Genomic DNA, 22053 nt, shown 5'->3' on the forward strand with positions numbered 1-22053 from the left:
CAAACAGAGCGCGAGGCCCGGCTTTTACTCGGAGCTACTGATGTAAATAATGAACTTTGTGAGTAAAATATGCGTTGTTTGATAAAATAAATGATATCTGATATAGTGAACACGAATAATCATAAAGGTGAGTGAGTGCATTTTGTTCCGTTTAGCGTACATGACAAGTACCGCGATACCCGGAGGTTATAGCTAGGCTACTATGCTGGCTGTATTGGACACTAGGTAGGAAAAGGCGTAAGAACGTCAAAATGTGTCGCTCTTTTACACATTATGAACGCCAGTTTAGCGATCAGGTGATGGGCCTCTCGTGCAATGGAAAACTCGTATATCGTGTAAACTTCACATTAACAGTTTGCAGGCAAGTACAATACTACCCATGCTTACGGGCTGCATTTGAACCAAATGCACAACATGTCAGCATATTTCTGCAGGCATCCAATTGTCTAGGTATTATCTGTTGTTGAATGGACACAACTGGCTACCGTGATGTCGTCAAATAATTCCGCCTGAAACTCCAACAGCCATCCATATGGACATGGAAGCGACTGGAGGGAATGGTGCTCCATTCATTTGCCATTGTTAAGAGGCGGAGTTCAAGTAAAGACGAGAGAGCCTCCGAGATGATCCAAGATAAGAGTGAGTGAGTTGGGTTTAACGGCGATTTTAACAGTATTGCCGTTATATAACGGCGTGTCAGCTAAATGTGGGATGAAAGAAAGCCCGAAGTGATGCAGGTCTTATAATTAGCAAATGATAAGTTAACTCCATTAACGCGCCGTCCATCATATGCTTTTCAGAGCTAATAAGCCGCCTCTCGTGTTGGCTGTGAATGGCGAGGTGCTTGTGCGTGCATGCATGTAAGACTATTTTGTGCACACCTGTATTTAGTGCTCATTATTTTATGGTCCCCGGGGGACCGTATCAATGCGCAAGGAACTCTGGGTACCTGCAATGTATTTTGTGTTTTTGTCAATTACAAACAATATCATAATGATGAAATGAAATGTGTATACATATGTGAAATACGTACATGGTGATGTCGAATTACTTGTATGTCTACGTAATAGTAGACATGTCCTCGTATTTGGATTTTCGGACGCTTAAATAAACATTCGTGGTTTTCTCGCCAATCACATGTACATCTGTAAAAGATCTTGCTCACTTATGAAAGACAACTGTATCTCAAAACAGGCCATCAACCGAGTATATACAAAGTCCCTATGACACCACACCTCTCGTTACAGCGCGAGTAATAGCTATAATCATGACCGCCAGAAAACATACGACGTCAGACGATATAGTGCTGACAACGAAAGACAGTTTTGACGGGGTCCCGTTTTAGCCTTTTCCTCTATAGGGGAGGTAACTCTAAATATTCCCGATCTAAACAGTTGTTCTCCAAAACCAATCTCATTTATATCAGATCTTAGTTCTCGCTACGGCTAAACAAAGATCTGAGGACTTCCCATTACGGGTCACGTCAGTCCGACCTGTCGCGAACTTTGACCGACAAATGGAATGACCAATCAGAAGGCAGCTTTCTTGTGCTTTACGGCACAAATTTCGAACTGGCGCGCGACTAAGCTTCGAAACATAATTTGACACCTGAACAAAAGAACATTCTGGAATGGCTAATAGATGGTCTAGATTGTATGGATTCAGTCGTTAAACCCGTTACTATCGTTCGGATACATAACCCGTGGCTTGTAACGCTGTATATAAACCCGCTTTCACATAGAAAGGTCATTTCTGGTGTTCCCCTCCATAATACTGGAGAAAGGCTATCGTTCTAAAGCGGAGTAAAAACATACCCACTCACAAACAGTGATCAGCGGTTTTCCAAGTAACCGGCTGTCTACTTTCTTGTGCTGTCGATTCTCAGACGTTTTTCTCGCGATAATTAACAAGATAAGGCTATCCCGACGACGTCATCAAGCGAGTGCACCTGTATTTCGGCCAGGAGACAAATGTGATTGGCTTGTTTGTTGTTTAACGCCGAACTCGGCAATATTCCAGCTATAAGATCGAGCTATATAATCGAGTCCGGACCATACAGTCCAGTGACGTCAAGACATCGTGCTTGATATTAATTGGGATACGATGACATGCATCAACCAAATCAGCGAGCCTGACCACCCGATCCCGTGTGTTTGTCGACTCTTAAAGGGGAAGTGTACACGCAAAAATCACTTTCTTTCTTTTTCTAAACAAAACGCAATTTTAGAATTAGTTAGTATCTGTGTTTGAAAATATACACTCATTTTTTTCACAGTGAAAGTAGGAAGCTCACAGTAGTGTGAAAGTGATATGCCGTTATGAGGCCTTCGTTTTACGAGCGAAATAGGCCTGAGTTATCCCCCTTAGATTATGACGTAATTGGTGCCAATTCAACTGGGTCCCTGTCTATTCTCAACGCAAAAGATATCAAGGACCAGTTTGCGGTAAAACAACATGGTCTACGACTTTCTGCGGCGCAGTGGTGACTCAGCATAACACAATTCTGGCTGGCATCTGAGATGCTAGAATCACAAAACTGTACCTACACCACGTGAAGCGGCTCTAACAAAGCATGATGACGTCATAATGTTTATCAATTGGCACCAATGACGTCATATTGCAAGGGACATAAGCCATGGTGTTTTTGTTATGGAAATAGAACACTTGGTAAATGTGAAAAATATAAATCGTTTTAGTGCAAAAAATATGTTAATTAAATATGATGTTTTTATATTTTTGTCTATGACACTTCTATGTTAACACTTTTAATGTGGAAAAAGTACAAGAAAAAAAGGTTCATTTCCGTGTGAACTTGCCCTTTAAGACAAGCATGAGATGCTGAAGACCAATTCTAACAAATCTAAATGCAGAAACAGCCAGAAAGGTATATCGCGTACATTTCTTTAGTACCCGGCTAGATCTATAAGATAATGATCTCCAAAAAAACCCCAAAGTAAATGAAAATAACAAGCCTTTTAACAGGCACAAAAAAACAATAAATTCATCTTAATTTTACCTCTTCATGAATACTCGTATTGTATGATGTAAATACAGTGAGTTGCCGTGGTTACGACAGACATCCTTCTCCTATGACTGTTCCTATATTCTTTATCACAAGGACATGACTGTAAACCACCAGGAAGTTGAACAGCATGATTTATTTGATGAAAACATACAATTTAAACAATACATGCATTACATGGATCCCGAGAGCAATTACCACCTTTGAACAAAGGTGAAAGGTAATTACAGCATTACATAGAGCGTCATGAACAATACTGATAATAAACGTTTCTACATTGAGATATTTGTATTTGAATCCTTATTTGTAACAAAATATATATACCAACCATATATTTGAATAAATTAATTAGAAAAAAACCGTTTCCTGACGTTATGACGAAGCACAGATTCAAGTTAAAAGAATCACCATTTTAATGTACTTTCGAAATATATTTTTCTTGTGCAAAATAAATAAATAAAAGCGCTTCATGTAAACTACAGCAAGTCCATGTAGGTAGATGATCATATCTGAATAAACTTGATTATTGCATGATCCAAACACCCAGGGCAAACATGCATACACACTTGTATGACATGCTCCCTGAAGTAAGAAGCACCACTTTCAAACCTTAATAAAGATCGTCCAGATACCCAAATACATATTGTCATGGAATCATTGTAGTTTACAACCTGTGCTACGTGATGAACACCTTCACCGTCCCAAGTATTGTTTTCTTGCACATGATACATTCATTCACTTTAGGTGCGCAAGCAGAGCACGTGACAAGATGGCCACAGGGAAGGAACAGTTCACTGACAATCTCCTTCTCGCATACCCTGCACGTGCGTCTCTGTTTCAGAAGTTTGTTCTCCTCAGCCAACCGCCGAGACGAGGGTCTCATTTGAGGATCAGTGCGGGAAGTCGACGATGTTGTGGCTAGTTTTGTATCCGAAGAAGTTAGAGTTGTAAGAGTGGAAGGAGTGTTTTTCTTTGTTGCCTCTTGTTTTGAAGTTGGAACATTGTCTCCAGAAGTGTACTTTCCGTCAGCTTGTGTCGATGGCGTTGTTACAGGCCACAGTAAAGGAGGAGTCACGCCATCTTCCGTTGTCTGACTTGTTAGGTTATTAGCTTTTTCTGATACTCGTCTTTGGTTAGATGCACCAGTAGATGCCGTATTCTGTATGTGGTGTTCAGCACCTGTGGCTTCTTGCCTTGCACCAGTAGATGTGGTATCCTGTATGTGGTCTGCAGCACCAGTGGCGTCTTGGCTTGCACCAGATGGTTCACCAGGCTTCTCTCTGCCAGATTGTTCAGTCTTCTTTTCTTCCACTGTCCTCGTAGCAACTCCGAGTTGGTTCAGGTCTGTCTTGTTGATGAACTGACAGTGTTCCGAGTATCTCTGATGTTCGGCCACAGGATCATGTTCTTCCTCCCAGTCTCTCAGAGTTATCCCACACTGGAAACACGTGACCCGGTCAGCTGACCCGATGTAAAAGAAGCCAGCTGCTGCCAACTCCTCGGGAGTTTTGGGCACATATCTTCTCGGCCAATCAACGAAGGAGTCTAGACGTGCCTGTAGATGTTGGTACTTGGGATGTTTTGGAGGCGGAGTCTGTCCCAGCTTCCGGTACAAGGAGACGATGAAGGGGCAGTGAGTCCTCCTGGTGGCGTGTTCGTGTAGGGCGTCATCTGTGTCCGTCCAGTTGAGGAGCTTCAGACCACAGCGTTCACACTCCACCTTGTCACCGATACCTATAAAGGACAATGCACAAGATAAGGCGATTATTGCGATTTGGGGCTTGATTGCGCATTTTAACAGTACAGGTATTTCAGTTACATGAAGACATGCATGCTTAATGCTTGAGAAGAAGCCTAAAAACGTCACCTGTGGAGTGAGGCCCATTAGCAGAGGGATTGTGCTGACAACGAATCTGGGATTCGAACCTAGCATCAGAATATCCTTAAATTGCTAAGAGACGCATTTAAAAAAATTAATTTCAGCTATTCCCGCGGAAGATGTTGCCTATTATTAGATAACTGACAATGGGATCCTTTGATACTATATACATAAGAGTGTAGATTGAAAGTCATCGTACTGGGCTGTCTGGCCAAGACTCGACTATTTCCAGGCTGCCGTCATAGTATTGCGGCGTTAAACCAACCAACAAACAAACAATCTTTATAACCAGTATTTGTTCTTGTATAAATACTACGTTGAGTACTAAAAGAGTCCTATCGTCTGGAAGATGCATTTGAAGGTGTATAACACATATATCTAATAGCTTGTATTTAATGCCTTGTCAAAATTCAAGCAAGGGTCTAGAAATAGAGCCTAACCTGGTTCTAACGCCCAAGGTTGCCAGAAAGGATTTCCCACCATTAAAATTCCCTGGATATATAACTGGTTTACCGCCAACCTTCCTCAGAACACATGTTCCAATTCCCTGGTTATAATGTCTTTGCCAGCAGCACACCGGGCTCCTATGATCAGGTGATACAAATTACTTTGCTCTGTCCACTCAGTTCACAAATAATATATACGTTATATTTTTTCTATTACATATGTATGTACTGAATACAAGTCTCTACACTACACTGAATTTAATTAAATGTACATGTATTCATGTATGACTTGGTTTTGGCTGAGTAGAAGGTCTTTCCTGGTTATAAAGCCACCCGGGTTATAACGCCAAACTCTTCCTGGAAAATATTGGCACCAGGGTAGACTGCATTGCAAAGGTAGTTCCTCTTACCATTTCAGCAAAGGTGAAAATGTCTCGGTTCCTGATCAGCCTGACGTCTTTCTGTCTAACAAATTCTTGTACTTCATTGTAAACAGAGAAAGATTAACAGCCAGGAGCTGCAGGGTAGCAATGCATGATACAATGTGTGAAACCACTCTTTTTAGTCCAACGCTCTGATAATACTTGAGCACTATTAAACGCAGCGTGAGAACACAGTCTCCTACTTTACTCTGCGAACCACACTAATACAACACCATTCGACATTCCACACAACTTACTGTGAATATTTGGCGTGTTGAGTCCATTGTACGTTTTCGACTGTGTCATGACCATGTTATAGTGTTTCTGAAATACTGTCAAATAGTGATGATACCAGGTGTTCATGAACAGGTGAGTATATCCTGCCTCACCGATGGCACCCGCCACAAGCACAGGCAGGGGCAAGTCAATTGAAAAAACACGGGAACATATAAAAGTCGAAATAGGGAATTGCATAGGTTATCATTTTGGTCATTGAATCGTCACTGAAACACCTTCCACATATCTACCATAAAACGTTTTGAAGGCTTTGCTGAGGCCTTGAATGTTGAAACCCTACTCAACAACTATTGAGCAAGAGTCGCATGAGGCTATTTGAAATCTTCGTTAAAAGAGCATGCTCGAAAGTTGGAATATTGCTTGACAGAATGTTGGCTATTGGAAAGAAGTCATCCTTCTTGTCATACAGTCTTCTGGAGAGTCTCTTTGTCCCTCCGAGTCTTTCTGCATAGATCAAAATGTGAAACCGATGAGACGGTTCCACCTGTCTCTTATATTTCTATATCAGGTGCTATATCAGTGGAAGGGACTTAGCTTGTTGACCATAACTGAACGATTCCAGATCATCGAAGATACAGTTAGAGTTTTTCCAAACAAGCAGAAATTCCTATTTATATGCATGCAGAAACAGATCAGCAAGAAACAGGCACAGTTGGTGCCCCAAGGGATGCCTACTTCTTGACCAGATGTCTAATCCTCCAATTTAACTCAGATGTTATTAATGGGAAAGTACAAGCATCGACAAATGACATTTGCTACCACTTTTGACAAATTGTCCTGACCCCCTGAAGATTGAGATGTAACTATATCTATGGTCATAGCTTTTGGTAATACATGTTCCATGGATCAAGGAATAAATATCGGTTTGCCGTCTGCGATAGTGATGTAAACAGTTGAAAAATCAAATCTTTTGACCTCTTTGAATTTGGTTGCTTTCTGAGATTGCAAAAGTTCAAGCAAATCCTTTGAGGTTTTGAGAATCCACATGGTTTTAATTCCACTAGTGTCAAATAATTTCTTGAAGTATAAAGAAGTCCTTCCTTGGTTTTATTAAGTATCATGGTTAATCTTTGAGACGGGGATTTGGTGGTACATTTGCTGGACCCAGTAATATATCTTTCTTTGTGTGGACTTTTATGGTGCATTGTAATCCAGTACAAATTGAACATGTCTTTAGATGTTAGAATAAGTCAAAAGGTGATACCCTGATGCATGGTTTGTGCAGATTTCTTTTCCAGTTAACATACTGACCATATAATGTGGCATTATTTGATATGTCATTTGTACCAAGTTATACCATGTCAATAAATTATCTTTAGCTGAGGGTTTCAAGTGGTCGTCATCAGCATTTCAGCTCAAACACCGCTGCCTGCAGGATGAACCCAAATAAGGCTATGTAGCTCACCTGCATTTTTCTGGAATATCATTTTATTTAAGAACGGTCATACGAGTGCAAAGGAGGATACGCTGAAGAAGTAACAGGATCCTCTAGTACATAGCGTCCCTAACAGTGCATTACATCATATGCAGCAGAGAAGTCACAGGTTGTAGTTGGGACAAATATCATACAATACATAGCAAAAACATTATGCAGACGCCTGGTGTCGACACCGAGTTTAAGTGATCTAATAATATAATTTTCACGGCTATTTTGTCTTACTAATAATTTTGACAGCCGTTTTTTCCAATATTTTAGCTACAACATTGATGAAATAAGAAACAAACGTTCACCTTAATAAATGGAGTTTTGAAGAGATGTCAAAAATGCATTAAAACTATGGATAAATGGAGTTATTTGATGGTTCAAAACCAAAGATGATGCACAAACAAACGCACATTGATTGCTATTTCTATATGTACCTTTCATATAAAAATGATCCTTTTATATACTTCAATGACACTTTCAGTGACCATATCTCTCGCCGCTAATGTTTCCGTTACCAGATCCTGTTGATTACGTTTTTTGATTTGCCAGCACCATACCACTGCTTGTGAATTTCACCAAATAGTTAAAACGCATGCGTCACTTCGGGTTCCCCTCTACCATTAAGCTGACAAGCCTTGATCTAACTGTAATACTGTTCAAAGCATAGCAGTAAGCCCGATCCAGTCGCTCACTCACTCACTCACTCACTGTAGGGGTGTGATCCGCTGCGTGCCCTTCTTCCCCTACTCTCGTCTGGGGTGCGTCTGGGGAAGGGACAGCGGTCTCGTACATCAAGCTTGGTAGGCATCGCATCCGTACGATCATACTAAATCAGAAATTGATGTAGCATATGTACCCACTTAACATGTTCTCCCCAAATAATCACCTTGCGCCACTGAAAACCAAAGATAATAAACAAGGGAGATAACTATGGATATACAACTATATAACATAGACTGTGACGTTTCGGTGTAAATACTAACACCGTTATCAAGCAAGTGATGTATATCAATGTGAAGTAGAAGGTTATACATACATGTGGATAACTGATGTTCATACAAGGTGAGTGAGTGTGAGTGAGTTTGGTTTAACGCCGCTTTTAACAGTATTCCAGTTATATCACGGCGTGTCAGCTTAATGTGGGAGGAAAGCCCGAAGTGATGCAGGTGTCAGACGTTTACCACTTCGATGAAATCCACGAGCACGGGTATGGTGCTGACAAACCTAGAAACATAATTGGGGCGAAACGGGATTCGAACCCACAATCATAGGTTTCTGGCGTGCCCAAGGGACGCAACTCTGCACAGTGAATCGCGGCGCCTTAGACGACTGGGCCACCCGTGCCCCCTCATACAAGGTAATGTTTATACATCAGATACTGCATATAAGTATAAAGCCTGATCGATGTCCATCAGTAGGATTAACAAGGCAGGGTGGGTAAAACAATACAGTGATTGATATGGACAAGTTGATTGGAAGCCAGTATAAGGAGAGAGGGATAAGATTTTATACGTCGCAGTCATTGTTATATAGAAGTTGTATATCCATAGAATTATCTCCCTTGTCCATCATACCAACTTCTATATGCCACTTAAAGAAGTTGCCAAAGATAATAATTTACTGCTATGTCGTGGCTTTAAAAAAAAATCTTCTTAAAATTGATAAAAATTACTGGTCAACAATGTTTGAAAATGTAGAGATCGAGGCTATTTTCGCCCCACTGGAAAAGTGAAATTTAAAAGATATTGAAATATTTTTTTCCCTTTTGCACTACTCCAAACTATGCCACGAACATAAGAATGCTAAAGTAAGTGGACAAACAAAGGCCTTCAAGATGCAACCTACGCATGAGTATTTCCCTGGGCCAAGATGATATTTTACCATGTGTTCAATCGCTATATGATCCTATATATATATATTGTTGCTTGAAGACGCACTCAGCAATACTCCAGCTATATGACGGCGGTCTGTTAATAATTGAGTCTGGACCAGACAATCCAGTAATTGATGTCATGAGCATCGATCCATCATTGGGATATGATGACATGCATCAACCAAGTCAGAGAGCCTGACCACCCGATCCCATAAGTCGCGTCTTACAAGCATAGTCACCTTTTACGATATGTCACCTCGTGGGTATTCATATAAAATCTCTTGGCCTTTACATTACGTATTATATGAACTCCCATGCACACAGGTAAACAAAGCCTGTTTTATCTGGTTTACTTGAAGACATCTGCTCACATCATAACGATTTGTAATTTCTTTGCTGATTTCTGAATTATGAGGGGCACGGAGAAATTCCATTTCGCCCCGATTATGTTTCTAGGATTTTCAGCACCATACCCATGCTCGTGGGTTTCACCATTGTGGTAATTAAACTATTTTAACGTCTTACACATGCAACACTTCGGGCTGACACGCCGTGATTTAACACGAATACTGTTGAAATCGGTATTAAACCCAGCCCTCTCACTCACTCTGAATTATTCAGTCCCTGTGTGCCAAATGGTCCTTCAGAAATTGTAATTCTGTCTGTGTTACAGCCTACACATGGAGAATCAATAGACACATTCACGATGTCTTCAGGTAACGGGAAAGGATTTGGAGGCAGTTCAGGTCAAATTGTCACTAGGTTTGCTGATAAATACCTGTGTATATGAAGCCTGCTTTCGCCAAGGTGTCCCTGTCTTTTCTTCCCGTCCACGCAGCATATGTCCCGAGACGTCGCGAGAAATCACTCTCCCTGGAAATCCCGCTCCAAGCACAAGCTGTCCAGCTGTCTGTCAGGGTAACGGTAGTGTCGGTACCGGCCATTGATGCAATATTCAAGCTTGCGATGTATGCACACGCTGACTTGTCAAGATGAAGCGAACTGTTATATGTGACTGCTTATCTCTACGAAAGCCTCAGAATGTTCTCGGCTGTGACGTGGGGTTATATCGAATACTGAACGCGTGGCGCTATTTATAGAAACAGTTCGTTGGCCCAGCTGATTTGGTAAACGGATACTATGGCTCAGGCTTACTTATCCAGGGATGTCTAGGTAGATGTTAGGAACACAAATGGTATAGGTGCATGCAAAACGACAGTCTGTAACCATTATCTGACTCACTGATTAACGCGTAGACCCTGAAGCAAATATATGTCCAATACTGCACATGCAAGTCTCTAATGTTTGGCAAGATTTCTTTCTTTCTCTCTCTCCCCCTGACACACATCAAGCTCCCTTGTCTATCCAGACAATTGCCATACTTAATCAGTCTGCCATGTACGGTGCTATCATTGTAATCATAATATATTTCAGGTATCAATAAATTTATATGATCACAGTAATTGCTGCCTTTGAATATATTCTAATCTGTCATACAGACCCTGATACAAATATATCCAATACAGCCCATGCAAGTCTATAATGTTTGGCAATTCTAGATTACTGCAGTATCAGAAAATGAAGAAAGTCTCTCGGCTCCTTTTTATTATATTTATAACTATAAGTTCACAACTGTTTTTTTTCTGTAAAATATGTTTATTTCAGAGACAAGATGGTAGTCTAATTAACGCGGTGTGGGTGACGAGGGCAATGTAAGACCCGTGGAGTCAGGTCACAGCCATTGACGGTGTAAACACACATTGAATAAACGATCAAAACAAAACGCTGCATTTCAACATACGGCAAACTATTTGCTTACAAAACTATACGACTAATGAGACGAGAGATGTGGATTAAACATATGAAAGAGGTTTGTATTAAACCTGAAACATCTAGGCTTCCTGTATAGGTGCATGCAGTATTCAGCTAACAATGTCACAGGCCTGTATTTAGTCACACTTGATCCGTAAGTTATAACTCTTACCATACAAGCGCAGGGGACGATAAAGGCCGCAAGGATTACATTAATGTACACAGCATGTGCTTTTCTGTCCAACGTAAAAGGGTTTAACAAAGTGTGATATTTCTTTACTATTTTTATACATGTTGGCTGTACATAATTTTAAACGTTTTAGTCTCTCATAACACTGTATTGAGTGGGCTAAGTAATAAATTATGTTGTTTTATATATGTTTGTAAATTTTATACTATACTACTGGGGTGGGACTCAAATAAACAATTGTCTGTCTGTCTGTCCCCAAAAGAGTCTCATGTGAAGATAACGCTTGGAAGACTCGACTCTTCAGTGCTCTGTCATGATGTGGTGAGATGAGTCTGGTAAACACAGCGGTCACACGGACCTTGAGGTGACTTCGGTATATAGAAGGAAGGTAGATTGTCGCCCTTACACTGTAACGAGTTTCCAGTTAGATGCTTTGAAATGAAGTCTAATTCCACAAAACTATTGATTGTATTAAAAAATGATTATGGACTAAAAGCAGGTAGGTTGTGTTTTGACACCCACTGTTAGCAGCATTCCACAATATAAGGTACGGACGCGATGAAATGACGTCATTTACTGTTGTACCGATGTTGGCAATCAATCCCGGTTCCTCTGCATGAGGAGCGAGCTTTACGACCAAGCAGCTCGACCGACATAGTATTATTAGGCATGGTGTCTTTAGTTGCCATATACGGTGTCATATTAGGTCAGCAGAAAGGCCGAGCCCAATATTTGTTCTGCTAACCTAATATGACACCGTATACGGCAACGAAAGACACCATATAGAATTTATTATGTCGTAAAGTTTACACTCTCTGGCATCCATATCCCACGTGTCATGTCTAAATGAAAACTTGACACTTACAACTGAACGTTGACGTGAAGGGTCAAAGGGAGACTACTCTTCAAACCTTAGAGGCAAAACCTTGTTGAAAATTTTAACTATAATCTTTATCAATAAAGTAAAGAACCTGATCTAAAAACAGATCAATGTCCTTGTGCCATTGATGATAGTAAAACACAAAACAGTGTCAAATAACGAATTTCAGTACTAGAATTTCCATGTGAAATATGTGAGGTGGGCGTTGGAAAATCCAAGATTGCTGTTACTGACGGTATATTGTATCAACCATCTTACATTCTTACTGACGGTATACGAGCTCACGTGGGGGTCAGTGGATCTGCTCTATGATTGGTCAATCTTACTTTGAGGCATAAAATAATAATAATACAAGCACGGATACATTTTTGGGGGTAATAGGGTATGTGTCCTTTGGGATCAGAATTTAATATACAAGTGCCTTAATGGGCATAATCCGCGAAGCAATTCGTGTTTTGTAGTCATGTTATGAGTCTTATCACTAAATGAGTAATAGTTTTTTGAATCATCAACTGGAGATATTGGGTGAGATCAAGCGATATCCCCAAGCATATATCATAAAATTCCATCACAATGCTTTGCGACGTCATTGTTACAAGACGTCACAATGAAAATACATCACTTATCTCTCTATACCCGTGAAGATCCGGAGTAGAAAAGGTCTTCAGCAACCCATGTTTGCCGTAAAAGGTGACTATGCTTGTCGTAAGAGGCGACTAACGGGATCTGGCAGTCAGGCTCGCTGACTTGGTTGATGCATATCATCGTATCCCAGTTGCGTGGATCGATGCTCATGATGTCAATCTCTGGATTGTCTGGTCCAGACTCGATTTTTTATACCCCCATCACACCAAACTAGTTCTCAATATGTTCGTGAAAATGTTGTCGAACGGGCTCCAACTGTATATGGACGTAGTAGCAACTATTTACGAACTTCATGGACGGGCTCGGACGGGGAGGGTGCTCTAGAACTTTGAGTCTGCTCAAAATGTTATCCCGTCCATCCCGTTCTGCAATTAGTCGGATTGACAACGTACTTAAAACGAGAAAGACGTATTACGAACGGAATTGTCGTACTTGCCGAACCTACTAGGGACGTGTTACGACGTGGTGCAGTCGGACATAAATTTCTGTGCGTGTGCACACCGACCGGGTCGACTTCTCTTTCGAGGCATGATGTATACAGTTCGGAGCCATGAACCCGAATGAAGACTGGCTACAAAGCGCTCGCGATCGGTATCCATAGGAGTCGCGCCAGGACGCGAATACACACGCACTTGGGACGAGATGAGGACGTACTGCGAAGGAGTTGGTCGGGTTAAGAATAAGTTAGCTTGGACGTATTGTGAACGAGGTAGAACGAGGTTGAACTGGTTAAGAATGGCTATGAACGTGCACGAACGGCCTCGAAACGTTGTTGGGATGAGGTGAACGGGCACTTTTACACGATCTGAACTGGATACAAACGGACTGCAGACTGGCTAAGAACGAGATAAGAACGAGATAGACGTATTGAGGACTGCTTATGAACGAACTAGCATATTATTTTACGCCAAACTACCCGTTCTACCGCGATTACAGCACGTTCTAGTATTTTGTTTAGAACGGGGTAGAACGGGATAGAACTACTTTGGTGTGATGGTAGCATTGCAGACCGCCGTCGTATCGCTGAAATATTACTGAGTGCGACGTAAAACAACAAACATGATAGAATCTGCCCCTTGTGTAAAATGTCAGCTGGCTTTGAATTTCATTATATATTTGAATGTGTACATTTTGTAAACGAACACTAACACTATTTAAAGACATATTTCTTCAGTAATATTTATTATATTTATCGAAAGACATTGTCCCTGAAATCGTCATCTTACCAAGGCAAGGGCGATAACTCCGGTATAATCAGTTTACACGCCTCGGGCAGATGGGAAATTGTTAAAAAACTAATAATTGCTTTATACTGTTGAAGAAAGGAAATTGTCTGCCACAATTTTACATTGATGCAAGATGTTTTTGTTTTTTTTAAAAAAAGAAGAAGTTGGGCTCATAGTATTAGTGTCAATATATATCTGGTTTTGAAGTGTACCTTAAACAAATATGTCGTGTTCATACAAAATCCCAGAGCGCCACATCTCCCCGCCCGCTGTGGTGACGGATGCGTCCAACTCCCAAAATCGGCTCTGTCATCAAAGAAATGAAAACTGTTGTGGTACAAACATAAATCGTTTTATTGCATTAAAAATTAAATGCCATAAATATAAAATTAATACATATAAATAAATATGAGGTATAAAATATTTCAATAAACAACATTTGTATATAAATAGATCAACAGCATATTTGAATCAGTATTTCAAAAAGAGTTTAAAACCATGCTATTAATTATTCAACATATATCACCAGGTTTCTGAAAACCAGGAGATTATTAAAGTGATACATAATTGACAACTTCTCCTCGTGTCCTTGAGATCTCTGGATACACATATACGGGAGCCCTGACCTTTGGCACAATCTCACATTCTCAACTGAACGATGCGTGAGTGAGTGAATGAGTATTGTTTTACGCCGCTTTAAGCAATATTCCAGCAATATCACGGCGGGGGACACCAGAAATGGGCTTCACACATTGTACCCATGTCGGGAATCGAACCCGGGTCTTCGGCGTGACGAGCGAACGCTTTAACCACTAGGCTACCCGACCGCCCCTTACTGAACGATGAGCGGACCTTCCAGCCCAGACACACGAGGTGAGCGGAGTTCCAGCTCAACCCCAGGGCGTTTTCGTCGTCCGTACACCAGCATTCGGAATACCAAACTGACTGACAGGGTAAATGTAACACATATAAAGTGACGGACAACAACAGACAGACGAAGAGACAATGACGTTGCCCTGGACACGGGCGTGATTACCGGCACAGTCCAGGGGACAATGGATCAAGGCTATATATGTCAATATGGAGCTTAACAATGGTGTAAGCAGAAATTGCAACTAAGTGGTTCAAAACATATGCATGTCATGGCTAAGGGGTAATTACACAAAGCTTGTCCAAAATCGCCTGCTACAGAGACCATATAATATTATATGGTCTCTGCCTGCTATGACTACATTCTACCTCCAGTACTATGCGAAAAAAACTTTCACCGTTCCAAGTATTGTCTTTCCACACACACAACATTTAGTCACTTTTGGTGCGCAAGCAGAGCACGTGACCAGATGGCCACACGGAAGGAAAAGCTCACTGACATTGTCTGTCTTGCACACCCTGCACGTGCGTCTGTCTTTCAGAAGTTTGTTCTCATCGGCAAATCTCCGAGAAGCCGGAAATATAGTGCCTTTAGAAGATGTTAGGACCAGATTTGTACCTGAACAAGTTGGTGTAGTAGAAGGGGAAGATGTTTTAATGCTTCTTGCTTCCAGTTCTGAAGTGGGAACATTAAGTGCACAAGATTGGTTCTGTCCCTCAGCTTGTGTCGATGGTGTTGCAGCCCGCAGTGAAGTGGTCACGTCATCTGTCGTTGTCTGACTTGTTACAGTGGCGTCTTGGCTTGCACCAGATGGTTCACCAGGCTTCTGTCTGCCCGCGTCACTTGTTGGAGAACCTACAGATTGTTCAGTCTTCTTTTCTTCCACTATCCTCGTAGCAACTCCGAGTTGGTTCAGGTCTGTCTTGTTGATGAACTGACAGTGTTCCGAGTATCTCTGATGTTCGGCCACAGGATCGTGTTCTTCCTCCCAGTCTCTCAGAGTTATCCCACACTGGAAACACGTGACCCGGTCAGCTGACCCGATGTAAAAGAAGCCAGCTGCTGCCAACTCCTCGGGAGTTTTGGGCACATATCTTCTCGGCCAATCAACGAAGGAGTCTAGACGTGCCTGTAGATGTTGGTACTGGGGATGTTTTGGGGGCGGAGTCTGTCCCAGCTTCCGGTACAAGGAGACGATGAAGGGGCAGTGAGTCCTCCTGGTGGCGTGTTCGTGTAGGGCGTCATCTGTGTCCGTCCAGTTGAGGAGCATCAGACCACATCGTTCACACTCCACCTTGTCACCGATACCTTAAAGGTGGTACATATGACTCAAATTAAGATCGTAATCAGTAGAGGACGTAACGTAACGCTCTCCCGTCTCGCGTACAAGTGACCACCTGAGAGGTGGACCATGGATTTCTGCATGTTGCACAATAATGTCTCTTCAAGCGTTATTTGTGAAAATAATAAAACAAAATTAAGTACAGTTATTGATCATTCTACTAGTTATCGAATGACATGAAAAAAATGTCATAAGAAAAATAATTAACGGTCAAATTGGGAGAAAAATGTGCAAAAATCGAGCAAAATGTTCTGTTTTTGACAGCGATTTTCTCCTATGTACATATTTTTCAGAAACTAACACGTAGTATTTTCTAAAAGCTTATTCATCGTAAAGTTCCAAATATATAAATTATTTCACGCACACCAACGCACACCCATTTTCCCCCGCGTTGAAACATGTTTACTTTCTTCGAAACTGCGCGAACCGTCTCGCGTACTAGTGACTGGTCGACAAGCCGATAAAGGGAGGTAACCGATGCCTGACTGAAATGTTCAATCGGAACATCCGTCTTGTTACACTAAATCACGGACCTATATAACCGGTTATACAAGTCCGTGCACTAAATGTGTCTGAATCAGAATGATGCTTATAATATGCACGATATTTATTTAGCGCGTAGTTTCGTGGTTAGAACAAGGAGGAAATGTATTTTGATCACGTATTAGGAAAATAATTTTGCAGTGGGTAATATATTTTTAGGTGGAAGTAAAATTGTTGGAAAATATTGGTAATATTTATATCGCAAGCAATTAAATAAACAAACAAAACAATAGGCAGCAACAATAAGGATTTGAAATATTGCATAACAGTTATTGGATAGGGAGTCTCTTAAGCGAAAAAAAAATAACTGGGATGTTTTAAATCCATTTGTGTAAAACGTGTTTTGGAAACAAAACCGCTTTCAGTCTTGGTAGTAGCAACTGTCACCCGCCCAACATATATCCTCAGTTAATGCAATGAGGGAAGGGGTTTCTATGTCGTTTGCATCGAGTTTTTATAACTGAGGCCTTATATAATGTAATAATGGTGAGGTCACAACCACCGGAGATAGTATTATCTGGTACAGGTTTACAACATACCTCTGGGATCAACAGAAAAATGAATCAATTCATTCGAGGACATGGAATTGATGATACAAAACAAACTCGTTTGAAGTTTTGTAAAGCTGCTAACAATCGTTGTCTGAACTCTCAAGACTGAATGTAGTATTGAGCCGTTTTCTTTGTAATATTGTAGCAATGTCAAGACCGAACTCCAAATGCAATGTGTTTCACAAATTATACCGATTGGTGGGAATCGAACCCATGCCTTCGTCATGAGGAGTTAATGTAAGACTTCTCAAGAGTGATTGGTTTAGGCCTCTTTGAACTCATTGGAGGAGACTCGAGAGAGAGTATATCCAATTTACCATCTCACTTTTCTGAGGCATGCGGTAAGCGATTTAGTCAAGTATCATCCGTGCCTATTTGTATTTATGTAGAAAATGATTCATTAATATCAGATATACTTACCTTATTGACAGCACTACCACGTCATCCCGTCATCCTGTAGACAAGCTCCATCCCTGTGGTGTCTTAGAGTAACTGTTATCTGATTGGTAAGGTCATTTCAAACTGATATACGTGACAATGACATGCATATAAGTGTTGATAACGTTATGCATGGTTAAATGGAAAACAGTCATATTTCATCATGCAGGAGTGTCTACATAGAGCAATATATTTGATTATTGCTTCTTTTGTTTGGGAGTTTTAAGGCTGATTATAAAATACAAAATCAGTGTGAGGGGAGATAACACTACAGAGGTGGATTATTCGACTCCAATACATGCGACAGGAAGTGACGTGGCTCTTGTAGTGCTGTCGTGGGATCAATACTGTTGATGACAAAAAACACTCATGCACGGATGATATGTTCATTTAATGAAAATCGTGACGTCAATACATATATAAACATCATATACAAACTATGAACAAATGATGTGTTAAACATATCCTGGTTACGTGCCTGTGTACATGTATATTACTATTGAGTCCGGTTTCATTGATACTGAGTTCGGTTTTATCCGCTTTTATCGCCACTTTGAACACTCACTTCAGTGATACGACGCTTGCTGAAAAGCTGTTTGATTAAGGTTATAACATTCAAGGTCTCATTAAAGCTGCCAAAAGTTCTATGGTAGACAAGTGGAGGACATTTCCAAATTTGACGCGTCGGTGACAAGAATGATGTCCGATATAATTCCCTATTTCGACTTGTACAATATGTTCCCGTGCTTTTTCAGGTGAACAGTTGACTTGCCTTTGCATGATTTTGTGACGGGTGCTACCGTGGGGCAGGATACGTTCACCTTTTTGCGAACACCTGGTATCATCACTATTTGATAGTGATTCATAAACACATGCTCATGGTACAGTCGGAATCGCACAATCGACTCAGATATTTGTTATGAATGTGGAAAGGGTCTTATCACAACTATACTCTTAGCCAAACCGACGATCACAGTTTGGTGCCGACCGTCCAAGGGTGATAATCGGGTCTGATCTTTGATTCGAACCGATGATCAACGGACCCTTGCACAAATGGACACTACCGCTCAGCCAACCGTGTCTCGAAGCGGTTAGAAAAATTGAATGCCAGTTTACAGCTTTGATAGTGAGTGAGTGAGTGAGGCTTTACGCCGCTTTTCGCCGCTTTAAGAAATATTCCAGCAATATGACGGCGGGGGCACCAGAAATAGGCTTCACATTTTGTACCCATGTGGGGATTCGAACCCGGACCTTTGGCGTGACGAGCGAACCACTAGGCTACCCAACCGCCCCAGCTTTGGTTCAATGACAGATAAGATATCTGATTTGGAAGAGAAACGATTGAAAACGTTTGTCAGGTTTAGTATATTTTCAGAGATTCATATTTCGAACACGATAGGGAAATCAATTCCGGAGCTTCTGAGTAACAAGGGGCGGTCGGGTAGCCTAGTGGTTAAAGCGTTCGGTCGTCACGCTGAAGACCCGGGTTCGATTCCCGACATGGGTACAATGTGTGAAGCCCATTTCTGGTGACCCCCGCCGTGATATTGCTGGAATATTGCTAAAAGCGGCAAAAAACCATACTCACTCACTCACTTACACTAACCGTGTGGCCATCCAATGAATGTGATTTCTCCCTGAGTAGGTTACACATAAGCTCCTCCGACAAAACAAACTGATCGTTCTGGAGAAAAGTGCAGCTGGGACCATAACATAGCCTATCACTGTGGTGGATTGTCAAAGGCCTGAAGAAAATATACGTTGTTTCTCATAAAACCCCGATTAGCACAATTCCCCCTCTCAAATATCAGTAGCTATATTCAAACAATAATATTTTCATTTCTAACGAAGCAGCTATATCAGTATTAAAATATGACGAGAAACAATCATATATTTTATTTAGGCGCGAGGGTTAAAAAACAGTTCACATGTACCTGTGAATGCGAATCCTGCTCTTGCTAAAATATGTCTGTCTTTTCTTCCTACCCATCTTTCATCATACGTTCCGAGACGTCGCGCGAAGCTGTCAGTCTCATCCGATGTCCCGCCCCTGTCGCGCGCTGCCCAGGTGTCAGACAGTGTCACTGTTTTGTTTGAGCTTGTCATGGCTGTGATTGTTTCCGATCACAGTAGAGGTTCTGATGATGTTAGTCGGCTAGATGTTATGAAATAACACGCAAGAGCTTACAGCATCGTATATAAAGCAATGGGAATACTTCGATAATAACACGTACGTGATGTTGACTGACGCGACACGTCGTCATAACAGGATGTTTACGGTCCTGGAAATTTACCCGACTATTCGCGAAGGCATATAAATAGAATTGACCTATCTACGTCATGGAACCACTCAGCGTTCTCCATTCATAAACAAACTCATTGCTCAGCCAATCATTATCAAATGCGTCATAATCAAGTGATCTTGGGCAAATTCCATACAATATATGGGAAATATACGTGAACCATTACGCAACGAGTTGACAACTGTTTTAGGTATGCCCGTTTGCGCTAAGACGGAACCCGGTCGCAAAAATGGCCATGAGAGGGACACGAGTCGCTATTCGGCTTGTCCCGAAATAACACGAGTTGGTCCCGAATGGTACGGATGTGTACATACATGCACATACTTCTAAACAAGGGACCTCTGTACTAAATATATAGGTTTTGATACCTGATGACGAATATCACATTGTGGATTTCCGTTAATGTCCATATCTACATCCTTCATTGAACGTGTTAACTAACCTGCATCGTATAATTGACCCTGCAATTTTATATACAAAACCAAGTTACGAATAACTAGGTTCTATCTTTTTACCCTTTTTTAAGACCGGTATAACTACAGTTGCAGCCCGACTTTCAGGAAAAAAACCTGTTGAAGATACACAATGTAATTTTCTGTATTACATATGAACTAAATATGTTTTATATTCAATAAAATACACATTTATTACATAATCTTGGAATAAATTGCTCACTGCATCTCACACCTACATCCCTAAATAACGGAAACAGCGATGACATAACACCATTCTTAACACCCGTATTGCCTTTGGAATATTTCGAAAATTCAAATTCAAGATATGGCCTCTTTAACGTTCGGAAAATTTGTCATGGAATTGTTCGATCTCGTCTTTTACCTTCGAAATCCTTAAGGTGACACTTTGGAAGCATCTATATTTTTTTTAAATCGAAATTTCTCGTTATTTCAATTGATTCAAGTTTCTTTAAAAAAATCAAAAATTGAAATTACGAGTAAATTATTAAAATTGCGACAATATGATTGTAGTAACGCGAACAATCTCGAAATAACGAGAAAGAAATAGAAACAAAGATAAGAAAAAAAAATTGAGAAAAGAATTGAAATTACGAAGAATAATAATTCCAAATTTCGAGTTTTTGAGATATTATTTCAAAGTAACGAAAAAACATGTAATATCGAGAGAAAAAATTCAAATAACGAAAAAAGAATCCAAGCAACGAGAAAATAATTGAAATAACGAGAAAGTAATTGAAATAACAAGAAAATAATCGAAGCAACGAGAACAAATTCTGAATTTGGAAATTCTTTTTGAAATAACGAGATAAACTTAAAATGACGAGAAAATATTCGAAGTAACCAGAACAACTCGTAATTTCCCGAAAATAATCGAAACGAGAAAATGACTGATGCAACAAGAAAAAACAATTCCAATTAGGAAATAAATTTGAAATAACGAGGAAATAATCGAAATAACGAGAAAAAACTCGAATTTTCGAAAACGTAAGTAAATAATTGAAATAAAAAGAAACATTGATTTAAGAAAAAACAATGATTAAGCTAGCAAAGTGGCACCATTAGGCTTTCGAACATATGTGTAATCACCTCTTGTCATCAACCCTTGCACGTGGTTGTGGATTATGAATGTCGACAGCAAGCCGCACAGGATTGACACGTCCATTTCATGTTTTGAAAAACGGTGACTAACATCTACTCACATTGATATAAAACTGTCTTCAAGAAAATCTGCACTCCAACGATGAATACAGCAGCTTGTCATTGACTTTGGCCAAGGCGAGTGACAAGGCGTTCGATCTCAGGTTAGAAAGACAATGTAGGTTGGGAACATTTCAAACATCACAAATACACACCAAATAGCCCATAACACTTAATCCATGTAAACAATTAAATGTAAATAAATAAGAGTGAT

General features: G+C 40.6%; 2 protein-coding genes across 7 annotated transcripts; both read right to left on the bottom strand.

Moving 5' to 3' along the window:
• Positions 1-3167: 3167 nt before the first annotated feature.
• LOC139455474 (putative inhibitor of apoptosis) lies at positions 3168-13476 on the bottom strand. 6 transcript variants are annotated; one of them, XR_011652487.1, is made up of 4 exons: positions 8201-8289; positions 6027-6101; positions 5758-5808; positions 4671-4756 (listed from the first exon to the last, which is right to left on the bottom strand). XR_011652487.1 is itself a non-coding variant. In XM_071237056.1 (3 exons), exons 1-3 carry the CDS (start codon positions 10204-10206, stop codon positions 3699-3701), a joined length of 1239 nt encoding a protein of 412 aa, XP_071093157.1. In that variant the 5' UTR covers positions 10207-13476; the 3' UTR covers positions 3168-3698. The 6 variants fall into 6 exon arrangements, 1 of the variants encoding a protein (XP_071093157.1); XR_011652488.1 differs by having other exon boundaries at positions 6027-6093; positions 8201-8286; XR_011652490.1 differs by having other exon boundaries at positions 5758-5812; positions 6027-6093; positions 8201-8286.
• Positions 13477-13876: 400 nt separating this feature from the next.
• On the bottom strand, positions 13877-20071 carry LOC139455746 (putative inhibitor of apoptosis). The gene is made up of 2 exons (XM_071237324.1): positions 19798-20071; positions 13877-16297 (listed from the first exon to the last, which is right to left on the bottom strand). The coding sequence occupies exons 1-2, from the start codon at positions 19967-19969 to the stop codon at positions 15366-15368; spliced, it is 1104 nt and encodes a 367-aa protein (XP_071093425.1). The 5' UTR covers positions 19970-20071; the 3' UTR covers positions 13877-15365.
• Between the last annotated feature and the right edge of the window lie 1982 nt (positions 20072-22053).

This window comes from Haliotis cracherodii, unplaced genomic scaffold, assembly GCF_022045235.1.
Source record: "Haliotis cracherodii isolate W230 unplaced genomic scaffold, xgHalCrac1.p SCAF_1, whole genome shotgun sequence".
NCBI classification, from domain to species: domain Eukaryota; kingdom Metazoa; phylum Mollusca; class Gastropoda; order Lepetellida; family Haliotidae; genus Haliotis; species Haliotis cracherodii.